Source organism: Bos javanicus, chromosome 13 (assembly GCF_032452875.1).
Source record: "Bos javanicus breed banteng chromosome 13, ARS-OSU_banteng_1.0, whole genome shotgun sequence".
NCBI lineage: Eukaryota > Metazoa > Chordata > Mammalia > Artiodactyla > Bovidae > Bos > Bos javanicus.
The window spans coordinates 19,814,289-19,827,458 of NC_083880.1; the positions used below are offsets into that span (position 1 = coordinate 19,814,289).

The 13,170-nt window shown below is 44.2% G+C and overlaps 1 protein-coding gene and 1 long non-coding RNA gene across 8 annotated transcripts in view; one reads left to right on the forward strand and one right to left on the reverse strand.

Annotated features, from left to right (window-relative positions):
- The window catches only part of NRP1 (neuropilin 1), a 148,342-nt gene that overhangs the window by 121,230 nt on the left and 13,942 nt on the right, over positions 1 to 13,170 (forward strand). For 4 of the 7 annotated variants that reach the window (XM_061435916.1, XM_061435917.1, XM_061435915.1 and 1 more), the window contains 3 exons: positions 73 to 217; positions 3,601 to 3,705; positions 8,866 to 8,925. In XM_061435916.1, coding sequence (XP_061291900.1) covers positions 73 to 217; positions 3,601 to 3,705; positions 8,866 to 8,925 — 310 coding nt within the window. The remainder of the gene's footprint in view (positions 1 to 72; positions 218 to 3,600; positions 3,706 to 8,865; positions 8,926 to 13,170) is intronic. The other 3 variants (XM_061435920.1, XM_061435921.1, XM_061435922.1) reach the window with 2 other exon arrangements.
- Positions 10,199 to 13,170, reverse strand: part of LOC133259022 (uncharacterized) — a 32,962-nt gene continuing 29,990 nt past the window's right edge. Inside the window, exon 4 of the long non-coding RNA XR_009740236.1 lies at positions 10,199 to 11,290. This is a non-coding gene — a long non-coding RNA (uncharacterized LOC133259022). The remainder of the gene's footprint in view (positions 11,291 to 13,170) is intronic.

The window sequence follows — 13,170 nt, forward strand, 5'->3', positions numbered from 1 at the left end:
AGAGTCCTCAAGGAGAGACTCTTCTGCTGAAAGAAAGGTTTGTTATTACCTGCTGGTTCTCGTTCTTCACAGTCTTTTGAAGGCAACAACAACTACGATACACCTGAGCTGCGGACCTTTCCACCCCTTTCCACACGGTTCATCAGGATCTACCCCGAGAGAGCCACGCACGGCGGACTGGGGCTGCGAATGGAGCTGCTGGGCTGTGAGGTGGAAGGTAAGCCCGCTCTGCTTCCCTAGATGTTTTCTGTCCTTTTTCACGTGCTTATGGCCCTGACGGTGCTGCTGCAGATTGCCAGCTTTCTCCCAAATGATTCTGTGTCTCTTGTGCCTGCCTGTGCGCAGGGCTCATCACCCAGTGAGCGGCATGAAGCAGTGCTTCTGCATCTTGCTTTTGTGGGGGTTGTTTGCATAACACTCCTCAGATTCTGGGTGGAGAGGTGTTCTCTGATTGGTTTTTAAAAAATGATGTGTTGTGAAATTCACATAACAAAATTCACCATTGTAAACAAATCCAGCATTTGTAGGTAGTCGTAGTTGACAGGTGCTTATGCAAGCAGCCTTTGTCTAGTTACAAAAGATTTCTATCGGTCCAAAATGAAAGCCCCTCTCCATCCCCATCGTCCCTCAACCCCTGGCAACCATGGATTCCTTGACCTTCTTAGAGTTCTTCAGAGGCCTGTGTCTGGTCCAAGTTTCCATCTGCAGCGCTGACTACCATCACATACTAGCAGGAAGCAGCATTTGACAGGCCGAAACATTGAGACATTGTCTTGGATAAATTTTTCAGACTGCTGCAGAGAAACCAAACTTTACATCACATAATGTATGTAATGCACAATGGGGTCTGTTTAAAGATACGACTGCATAAACTTAGGTTATCATAGGGAGGTCAGGGACAAATTCAGTTCTCACATTGACCGCAGAACTGTACTTTCCTCTGTGTTTTTTTTAATCACATAATGAATGAGATGAATGTTTAAAAAAATCATATGATGGTTGCTTAGTGTACTATTTAATGCTTTTGTGCACTAGAATTCCCATCTGCCTTTGATTTGGGCATAAATGAGTAACCTTATACCAACATTTTCATCCCCATAAAGGTTTTCCTCTAGGTTACTGCAAAGAATGGCTATTGTTGGTACCCAGATGTTAATCCATTGAGCATATGCTCAAAGTTGTTTGGAAGGATGCTTTTTAAATATCACCTTCTTGGGATTTCTAAATTATTTGTGTTTCAAGCTACCCAAATATAATTACATTCCTGAGCACATTAAATATCATAAAACATTTCTTAGGCACTAAAGAATCTTAAGCTATAAATCACCATCCTAGTGAATAATTCATAGCTGCTTTCCTATGTGTTTATTTAAAAGCAGGCCATCATCTCCCATTCTTGGGTAGCTGTTTCCATATCTGTGGCTATGTCCCAGGACCCCTGAGTTATCCCGTCACTGTCAACGCAGACCACGAATGACCGTGTTCCAGGACATTGGCAAAGACGCCTGGAAAAAAGAGGGTTGGGGCAGACCCAACCACCTGCAGACACATGGGTTCAGCGTGCTGAGCAGTGTGGTCAGCTGGAAGAGGGCCTCTGCTGCTCTGATGCAGGACTTTAGCCTCGATTCTGGGAAGCAACACTGATTTAGGAGGTGGAGTGAATGGATGGTTGAAAAGACCGGGCCTGGTGGCAGTTTGCCAGTGTCAACTCTGTGCTGAGGTCGCGATGGTGGTGAAGGGATTGACTACAGATGTTCACAGGCACTCAGCAAAGTGGGGAAGTCGCCCCAAGCCACGTGAGGAACCCGCATCCAGGGAAAGAACTGTCCAAGCTTTTTAACACAGTTGGTGAAAGGGAGTGTTTTTCTTCTTCCTTAAAATGATTAACAGGCCCTTATTAAATATCAACTTTGTACCTTGTTCTACAGGAGATGCCTAAAGGGATAGGAAAAAAGGATGAGGTACAACCCAGCCATCTCTGGGACCTCTAGCTTATTTGGGGCTAAGACTTGTATTTAAGAAACAATTAGAGGACCACAGAAGATAAAATATTTTCAAGTAGTAAAACTGGGACAACAAAATGACTCACTTTGGGGGTTTCCCTGGTGGTCCAGTGGTTAAGACTGCATTTCCACTGCAGGGGGCATGAGTTCAATCCTTGGTCAGAGAACTAAGATCCCATATGCTTATCCACTGCAAAAAAAAAAAGAAAAGAAAATTTAATTTAAAAAAATTTAAAAAGACTCACATTTTACTTTTTTCAGTTTAATCCAGGGACTACCCTGGGCCACGTCCAATGTAAAACTCCTTCTTTATAAATACCACAAGGAATGTGGAAAAACCAGCAAGATGAATAGAGAGTTTAAAAGTGGCACAAAACCAACAGCAAAGGCAGCTTAGCAAAGGCAAGCGTCAAGGTTGCTGAAGAGGATGCTATTGATTCGCTGTTGGCAATGAGCAGAACCCAGAATCTTGTGTGTACACATTTTACAAAGTCCAGTTTGCAGCCTAAACAGTGTGGACATTACCTATATGTGTTGATTTCCTAGCAATTATTGGTATGTGTCCTGGGCAGTTGAGGATGTCGAAACTAGCTGTGTTTCTCCATTTGTTATAACTCTGCTCAGTCCTTCTCTACAATGAAAAACTGTGTCAAATTTTTATTGAGAAAGCAGCAGTTACCAGCACATTCCACCTGGCCAGAAGCTATTAGAGAACAGACCCCCGCCTCCCCCGCCGACTCCCAGCATCTTGTCTGGTTCTCAGACATCAAGAGAACTGTCCATTATCTCAAGTCTTGTAAAGTGAAATGTAATGCCGAAAACTGTAAAATATTAAACAGATTGCAAAAATGAGGAACAGGCTGGAAAAAAAAAATAGATGGAACTAAACGTAAAGAACTTCAAAAGCAGTCTTTGATTAATGCTGGCTACTTTTCAACTACAAACTCAGAGCTATGGGAATACCTGCCAGCAGCGGAATGTGGTCCGCCAGGAGTTAAGGTAACATGACCCCCGGGAGCTCCCAGACACCTGCTCTGAAGGGAGCGCTCACGAGCCCAGACGCTTAGAGGGAAATGGAGTCACTGTGAAAAAAATAAATAAGAACAACATTGTACTAAAAGTGAACGCTGAGACTCCCTTTTGGGAAAAAAATTACAAGATAAACTGAGTAAATATCAAGAATAGAAAAGAATTCATGACAATCGATTCCTCTAGCACCTTGAAAATGAAAGGAAAAACAGTTCAAGCAAAACCTCTATCATCAGAATTCTCAACTCCAGGGTCATGAATAAATAACCGGGGAGAATTCAGGAACTTTTCAGAAAAAGGATGTTTATGTAGATAACAGCGTATGAAATGAGAAGGCAGCCACGTCTACCAAGGAGATAGGAATCAAATACCAAAACAGAGCAGTCCCCAGTGCCTTCTGCAAAATCCAAGTATCTTCCACTCCTGAAAGAGAGGCAGGCACACCACCCTGCTGGCCTTCCTATGGCAGATTAAAGTTTTCTGCAAAAGCATTAGCAGAGTCAACAACCAGGGGGCTGGAGAATACATTTCAGAGGTGTGAGAAAATAATCCTTGGATCTTGTTTCAGCACCCACAGCTGGGCCGACCACTCCCAATGGGAACCTGGTAGATGAATGTGATGACGACCAGGCCAACTGCCACAGCGGAACAGGTGATGACTTCCAGCTCACAGGTGCAGAAACCATCTTCATCCCATTGCTGTGGCATCTCAGTTCATGTTGTAGTTGGGACCTGCTCATTAACGCCTCTGTGTGTGTGTGTGTGTGTGTGTGTGTGTTGTGTGAAAATCCTCGTGGCACTAGGCATCAGGGTGGAGGGAACTTTGCCAGAACGCATGCATCTTCATCTCCTCATGTCATCGCGTAAACAAATTGTTCTTCCAAGTCACAGCCATCTGAAACAGTAATTTGAGTCATTTCAGAGTAAAGGGCTGGGATTGTCTTCATTGAATGAATAAGAATTTCTCCATGGCTAAATGTATCTGAGGTTGGGCTTCCCTGGTGGCTCAATGGTAAAGAATCTATGTGCCAATGCAGGAGACCTGGGTTCAATCCCTGGGTCAGGAAGATCCCCTGGAGGAGGGCATGGCAACCCACTCCAGTGTTCTTGCCTGGGAAATCTCATGGACAGGGAGCCTGGCACGCTGTAGTCCATGGGGTTGCAAAAGAGTCGGACACAACTTAGCGAATGCTGCTGCTGCTGCTAAGTCGCTTCAGTCGTGTCCGACTCTGTGCGACCCCAGAGACGGCAGCCCACCAGGCTCCCCAGTCCCTGGGATTCTCCAGGCAAGAACACTGGAGTGGGTTGCCATTTCCTTCTCCAATGCATGAAAGTGAAAAGTGAAAGTGAAGTTGCTCAGTCGTGTCCGACTCTTTGCAACCCCATGGACTGCAGCCCACCAGGCTCCTCCGTCCATGGGATTTTCCAGGCAAGAGTACTGGAGTGGGGTGCCACTGCCTTCTCCACAACTTAGTGACTAAACAATAACAAACAACAATATGTAACATAAATTGATTCTCATCTTCAACCCTCACCCCCAACCCCAACCATAACACATGCTCCACACACTTGAGAACATTTATTTTCAAACAGGAATCAAACTGTTTGAGTGGCTCCTTCAACTAACTGATGAAATTAGACTTATATTTGAACTGCAGCTTTTAAGTTAGAATTTTGTGAATCATTTTACATTAAAATGTAGAAAGCCAGAATCCGTTGCTGTTTCACATCACCACTAACAGATGTAGCAGGGATGGCGCGTACCGTGTGCCTCACCGACTCGTTTAGAGGATGACTCCATAATAGTCTGAAATCCTAAGAGCTAGAAAGTGACCTTCTCTTCCACTTGGACTGCCAGAGGAAACATTAAGCACATGGGGAAGTCGGACTCCACCATTCAGAAACTGGCCAAAGTCCTAGAATTTTCACCCTGTTGCCAAAGGTGCTCTGAGACCTGTATTGCCACCCAGTTTCTTACAGCATGTGACTCTCATTTTACATTAAACAGCAGCCCTTGGGTGCCGTCCGTGTCTTTACCCAGAAGGGACTCTAGAGAGCCCGTGTAATTCATTTCCATGGGCGAAACTGAAGGTGTTCCCATGTAACTTCATAATAGTGCCATGTTAGTGGCTAATGCATTAATGTAAAATCTGGAGGGGACCCCCATTTCCAATTACTTCAGAACCTCTCCTCTGAAAGAGCCAGATTGCTCTGCTACTCTGAGATGGAATAAAGGTAAAATCTAGCTGAGAAGTTTAGTACCATGAACTGAGTTTCCATTTAAATCCCTCCTCCTAAGGCTCTCTCCCTCCAAATTTCCAGAATAATCACTTACAGTCAAATGGCCAATAAATATTACATGGCTATGGGCTTTTGAAAATAAATCTTGTATTGCAGTAGCCACAAGCCACAAAAAATAATCTAATTAAGACAGAGGCCTTTTCTTTGTAAGATGTCAAGCTCCAGCTGAAAACCTTACAGCTAATACGAAAAACAAGAGTACTAGCCTGTGAAGCAGGCCCTGCAGAACCTTCCCAAGGTCGCCTATAAACACTCTCTGCAAACCTTAGGCTTTTTGCAAACCTAGTCACACATCCCATCTGTAGTGAAATCCTCATAAAAAGGAATGGATACAGTCATCAGAGACTCTTCTGTTCAATTACCCTCTGGAGAAGAGGTTCTTTCCTTTATAAACCCTAAAGTGGTCAGTTAATATTGATTAGAGTCAAAGCCTCAGATTTACTCCTCGCGTCAGAACAACCAACCTTCTCATTTTTGCATTGCTTCATGACTGAATCAATTGAAACCTAAGCCTTTGAATGAAATAGGGCAAGTCTGTTAGCCTCGAGCAAATTGTGAATGGCACCAAGTTGCAAACCGCAGAAAATGGGTCATTTCCAGTGGAAACACTGACAGTCCTTTAAAATACAAGGTGATCATTTATTTACAGTGTTTAAACTCATTTGTTGGATACAATCATTTATTTAGATAGGAAAAAAAGGGGCATTCTCGTTTTTTTTACGTATTATCCTGGCCCCCCCAAAATGTCATTTTCTCAGGCCAGCACATTTGTCTTAATAATTTGATCAATAGGTGCATATAATAAGAACTTCTAGGGGTACTGATAAGTTAACTTCATTCCACCATTAAAAAGAGGTGATTCTTTGACCAATAAGAACCTACTGTACAACACAGGGAACTCTGCTCAATATTATGTGACAACCTAAATGGGAAAAGAATTTGGAAAAGGATACAGGTACATTTAAAACTCAGTCACTTTGCTGTCCATATGAAATTATTGCAGCTTTGGTAATCAACTACACTCCAATATAAAGGAAAAAGTTAAAAAAAAAGAAAAGGTGATCTTAGAAGGCCTTCTCATGCTTCATGTTCGTTTATTGCATCATGGCCAATTTGTCCTTTTTTAAAAGCTTAATTTCCTCTATGAAGCTCTGTGTTAGTCTTTTCTGAAGAAGGGTGTGCTGACAGGTGCCAGTGATTGCCGGCAGCCTGGCCCTCCCCCACCCCTGCATCTTTCCCCAGGTAGCATCTTGCCTCCCGGACTCACACGCAAGTCCGTACCTCCTTGCTGTTTTGGTCACCGCTGCAAACTTGGAATGCTTAGTGCCTTGAAACCAAACCAAAAATATTCTTTCTTTCACCCTGATGGGTGGAAGCCTAGAAATTGGGATCAGTGTTCTCTTAAGGTTTGGGTCCTAAACACAGATGGTGTCACTTTAATGTCTTCTCCCAGGGGTGACCGATTTGGACATAGTGGGAGATAAGTATTGTAGCCAAATGCTCATTACCTCTAAACAACACTGCATTCCAGGTGAACTGCACCAAACACATGGAAATAAAGAGAGATTTTGCTCTCCTTTGCTTGCTTGCCAAGGTGAAAATTCACCCTTGAAGTTCCTCATTTGCAAATGCCTTTGAAGTCATTAGATAATACAATTGGCTTCAAAGGCACCAGGAGGCCAGATTTCACATTGGATCTGTGTCTACCCGGCAGCAGAATTTGGCTCCCAACCTCTCACAAAATTGACAGTGCGTATCGGTTTTAAAAAGTGAGTTTTCACCTTGAGTCTTTCTCCTGTAAGACCACTGGGAACGGAATGCTAATGCATTCTGGCCTCCCTCCAGTTCTGCCATTACAGATTCACCTTCTTAACCCATAATGTATATAATTCCCTTTCCTAGTGCCTGCCTCGTTGAGGGCACATGCGTGTGTGACCACTCATCCAGCGTATTTACTGAGCAAGCGGGGGTAACACGACTTGGTGCCGCAGTGGATGAGCTCAGAAATCTTCAGGCCACTCCAGGAGCTCAGTTTTATGGCTCTCTGATTCATGAGCTGGGTGATTTCTGACCCGTGGGAGCTGTAGGTTAGGACCAGGGCTCAGCCAGAATAGGAATGATCATAGTCTCTTTATTGAATGATAGCATTGAAAGGTGTACAGTGGCACCTCATAACCACCTCCAAACGTTCCAGGATCAGCATGGGCCCACCCATGTCCTTACCCTGAGTCTGCCCAGGACTTTATCTCTTGGGAAAGCAAATAGATGATCCCCAACCATTATCTGCAAGGCAGATGCACATAAGGGGAAATGGCTTTCTCAAGTACCTACGTAGTAAACAATAAGCCAGTTTTTCAAGAAGCATTCAAGTGATGCTTGTGGTTTGGGCAAGTTGAGGAACAGGGCTTTAAAACAGAAATCTCAGGCTTCCCTGGTTGTCCAGTGGTTAGGACTCTGCCATTCTTCCACCGCAGGGGGTGTGGGTTCCATCCCTGGTTGGTGAAGATCCTGTAAGCTGCCTTGCTGCTGCTGTCGCTAAGTCACGTCAGTGGTGTCCGACTCTTTGCGACCCTATGGACTGTAGCCCACCAGACTCCACTGTCCATGGGGATTCTCCAGGCAAGAATACTGGAGTGGGCAGCCATACCCTCCTCCAGGGGATCTTCCCAACCCAGGGATTGAACCCGAGTCTCTTGCCTGCATCTCCTGCATCGGCAAGCGGGTTCTTTACCACTAGCACCGCCTGGGAAGCAAAATAAATAAATAAAAGAGAAGTCTCAGGATAAAGGGCAGAAAACGGCTGAGCTAAGATACTTAAGCTGGGATGGTAGATCTAAGTTTCCACGACGTCCTTGGACCAAGTATCCCAAGTCAACCCAGACTGATTAAAGTTCACAGTGTTCAGGGTGTTGTTTGTGCAGTCTTCCAGCTCCTCGGGACTGTGAAGAAATGTGTCCCCCCTCTTCCACTTTCCCTGCAGCTTGTCCAAGCTACATACTGGGCGGAATATTTGTCCTTGGGAAAAATAAACAACCACAGCAGCAAAAGAAAGGAGGAATTACAGCTATCCACTTTAAACCTTCAGTTTTTAAAATAGATGGCGGGGACCAGCCTTGCAACACCCTCCCCTCCAAAAGGCACACATCTGAAAGCTTGGGAAACTATTTGAACTTGGAGGTCTAGGTCAAGTTTAATACTCAAGTCACTAAGAACCTTGGGAGGCCTTTGCTTTACATTGTTGCCATTGTGAGCATCGTAGATTAGTCTGGGCGTCAAGGAATGCCCTTGGAAGGAAGTCTGGAATTATCCATACTATCTAGATGCTTTATGAATAAATGGGTGAAAAATAGTGGTTTCTTTGAACTTGGTGTGGTGGTGAGCAAAATTTGAGACAGTTACTCTAGCTGGAATTAAAAGAAGAGTTATTTAAGGAAACGGCTAGCCTTTAACAGACGTATGTAAGAGCCTTTTCTGCTGTGTATTACTTATTCTGCTTTTTCTCATCTCGTGTGTTACTCTTTCTGTGTTTCAGGTGGTACCACTGTGCTCACCACAGAGAAGCCAACCGTGATAGACAGCACTATACAATCAGGTATCAAATACCAAAGAGAAAATTGATTCACATATGTGTGTCTTCTTCCCCAAAATAGCGCATCGCTACGCTTCTCGGTTTCCATTTCCCATCAAGTCGTAGCAGAGATGCCACCAGCATCTGGTCCCCAAGCAGGAGCCATAAACACTGCTTCCCTTTCATCCACATGTATATGCAGCAGGGAGCGAGATTTCCTCCCCCATCAGTCATTGCCAAATGGTGACAATCCCCACTCTCAACGGAAGGAACCAGGGAACATACTTTGTTTAAACGCAGCACATCTAGGACACGGACTGTGTTTGCAAACTCGGGAGAAGGAAATCTCCCAGGCAGCAGCCTGACTATTTATTTTCATCGCCGCTCTGCAGATCGGAGACAGGCGAAGTTTGTCAGTTTTGCCAGCCACGGAGTTGGCAGTTTTACAGCCACGTTTCCAGTGGGTGCACCACTAGACGGTGTGCAGGGAACCAGGGCTGGAGAGGCGAGCCCTGAGGCGGACTGCCTCCACATCCTTTTTTATTAACACGCGATTGACCAGGGGGTTTTTGCAAAAACTTAGTCGGGTGATTATTATGTAGGTGAATATTGAAATGTCTCCAGTTGATAACATTCAGGTAACAGAAGACGTGGGCTTCCCCAGTGGCTCAACAGTAGAGAATCTGCCTGCAATGCAGAAGATGCGGGTTTGATCCGTGGGTTAGGAAGATCCCTTGGAGAAGAAAATGGCAACCCACTCCAGTTTATTGCCTGGAGAATCCCATGGACAGGGGAGCCTGGTGGGCTATAGTCCAGGGGATCAAAAAGAGTCGGACACAATTGAGCAATGAACTACAACAAAAGACATATTAATATGTCTCTGGTCAGTAAGTTGTTCATAAGGTCCTTTGATGACTTTCAGAGCTTTGCTGTTGATCAGGGCCCAGCCACAGGGAAATGGTGGCGTCCCCCTCACTCTCTGTATTTCGATAGTATTTTTAAAAAATCTTCCCCACAGACACACATGAGGGGAAACAGTGCGTATAAGCAATCAGAGGTTTTACATACTTTAAAAGTTAACCATTAGAGAGAGGTGAACAGGTCAGCTCACCAGCTTCTCCCATTTCCTCTATTGAAGCCTGCTCAGCCTTGGCCTCCACGGTCACTTATTAACCGGGCATGTGGTGTACATCAATGTTTCCTCAACAGCAGACCCTCCTCAGCCAGCAGAAAAGCAGAAAGGGACTGTTCTAATTAGCATGCTTCCTCAAAGGGTGCTGTCACTCTTGACCTGATTAAACTGCAAAACAAACCTCCCTTCAGTTGAACTTAACCCCAGTTTTCCCCATGGTTGGCTCTGGGTGACAGACTCCCTGCTACCACTGAGCTCATTGTTGTTGAGTCGCTAAGTCATGTCCGACTCTTTTTGACCCCATGGACTGTAACCCACCAGGCCCCTTTGATCATGGAATTTCCCAGGCAAGAATACTGGAGTGGGTTGCCATTTCCTTCTCCAGGGGATCTTCCAAACCCAGGGATCAAACCCAAGTCTCCTGCAGTGGCAGGAGGGTCCTTTACCACTGAGCCATTGGGGAAGCCCACCACTCAGCTAAGACACCCCCAAACACCGAAGATGAAACTGAAAAACAGTGTTCAGCTAAATCTTCACAGTGCAGGAGTCCCCTCATACCTCTTCAGGTTATAAATATGGCCTTGGGGGATTGGCTAGCTGCCTTTTGCTCACTTCCCATTTTCCCTGATAAGAAATTTCTTCCTTTTTCCCACTCAGCCCCGTCTGGGTGGTTTTCTGTGGGGGTAACTTCCTGTAAGCTCTTTATGACTGTCACAGGGAATGGGTTGAGGTGAACAAGTGAAGTTCTAATAATGTAACAAACATTTTAACTGTTGCTCTAGTTTTTCCTCTTGCCAGAGAGTTAATTACAACCACTAGGAAGCTGCCATCAACAGATCTCATCTCTCTGCTTGCCTGTCAAAAGAGCTAGGGGTCATCAAAACACAACAACCCAAAATGAGATGACTCCCCCTCCATGTTGGAGGCCTGTGTTATCAAAGCAGGAATGGCTTTGTGAACTTTTAATTTACGGCTCAAAGCCCTTGGCATGATGGCTTCAGAGAGGAGCTCCAGAGCAAACAGTCGTCTCACAGCGTCTACTGTGATCAGAGGGTGAATATACAAATCATGAACCAGTAAGAAGTCAACAGGCCAAGAAGATGGTGGACTAGTGTCCCAAAGAACCATGTTACCTGAGTTAGAACTAAGACTTCATTCATACTAAAAAGGGAGAGGGTACAGCTGATTGTTGCGAACTTCTTGGTCCTGGAATCCTTTCTTCTTGCAGCTGTCCATGTAGATCCGGTCACAATGTTCCTATAAACCCCCAGGAAGACAATTCATTATTTTCTGTTCTGCAACTTCTTGTCTGTGCATGAACAGAAAGGTGTTGTACCTTTAAAGGTCAGAGCCTTGAGAATGGGCTGTCCTGTATATTTCAGGCTGTAGGCAACATTCTTTTACAAAAGGTGCAGAGCCAGCATGGCTACACTCAGGCAACAGAGCACAGAGTTAGAGCTAAAGTAATATATCCAATATGGAGTCGGGTTTGTTCTCTGTTACAGAACCACAGACCTTACTGATAGGGATGGTCTAGTCTACAGTCAGCCCAGAGTCCTTTACAAGTCGCCTTGGTTTCCTGTTTTTCCATTGTCTAAGTCATGGATCTTGTTCTCTTCATTTGTATATAGTGAACTGTCTGTGTTTCTTTGAGGAGTTCTGTTCATTGTCACCTCCTGGGTAAGCTAATGCTTAGAACCTGAGCATGCGTGGAGTCAGAAAGCAGGTCTTACTCTGAGGTTTCCCCTGCTCGTCGTCAGACCCATCTAGTGATACCTGGATCCCCACTGTCCTGCAGGCACCTTGACAAATAGCAGCATATCAGACCTTAAACTTTCATCATCATCTGATTTTGCTGAAGCCACTAGAGATTCAAGCAGTCTGAAGATTTCATGCTGAAGATTCTTCTTAATGTAATATGTTCAGTGGGCATATAATTTGCATATGCTATCTGGGTTGTCATCAGATGCATAAAAGCCTGTTAATGCTCTGCCAGCCCTGCATTTTAAATCCATCTTCCCCTTGGCAGAAGGCTCTTACCCTCCAAGGATCCCCAAACATTCTCTAAATCAGTTCAGAGTATGTTCATGACCCATGGTTACATGGACCCAGGCACCTCCGCTTATTTACAGCCTATGAGTAAGCGAGCTCACATACCCAATAGAAGTTCTGAAGACCAGATTTGAAAATTAAATCCTTGTGCATATATGGTGCTAATGATGTAACTCTGGGCAAGCTAGGTCCCCCAGGCACAGCTGGTGCTGGCTCACAGCGGCTATAAATTTGTTTTAAGTTCAGAATATTGTTTCCTGCTATTTTTAAGAGTCAAGAAGGGATTTAGCCAGATTATTCCCAATGAATTTAATGAGAATTGTGCAGCCATGGGGCCTGGGTAATATTTTGAAGATTGAAAGGTCAAATGGACATTGTCCTGTATACTAATTTCATTTGTCCATTTGCTTTTTTCTCTTTCTCTGCCCTTTTCTCCTCTGCTTCTGTCCTTCTCTCTTTCTCTTTCCATTTCTAGAAATGTCTGTGTGTGTTTTTGTGAGTTTAATAGCCTTTCTAGCCAGACTTGAATCTTCAACATTGAGCTGTTCTGTCTCCATGCCCATGCCCCACAAAAGGTACTGATTAAAAAAAAAAAAATTCTAATCTAACAAGATTGCCATAAATTATATATGATTGAGCCAAACAGATAAGAGTAGTAAAATATGAAAAGTTTGAGTAGTCACTGTGTAAAATTCATAGATTGGAAAGAACAGTGAAAGATAAAGGTTGACTTCCATTCACTGGAACAGGAGATGTCAAAATTAGTCTTTGAGGCAAAGTCGCCCTTTGTCTTGGCCACAAAAATACCCAAGTTCATTTATTTTATGACACTGCCAGAATAGTAATAGCCAAATTATGGATGGTGTGGTTTCCTGTAAATTATACAATAAATTTAAAGTATTAACAAGGCAAATATTACCAGAAATGTGTATGCTGTAATGACTGACTGCCCTCCTCTCTGTGTAGGTCTTATAAATGACATTTAAGGAGAAAACCTAAAACCACACACATATTAATATTTTTCAGTATTAACAGTTTCTAACACAAGATTACACAACAGCACATTCCAGGGCCGTGGGTGTTGA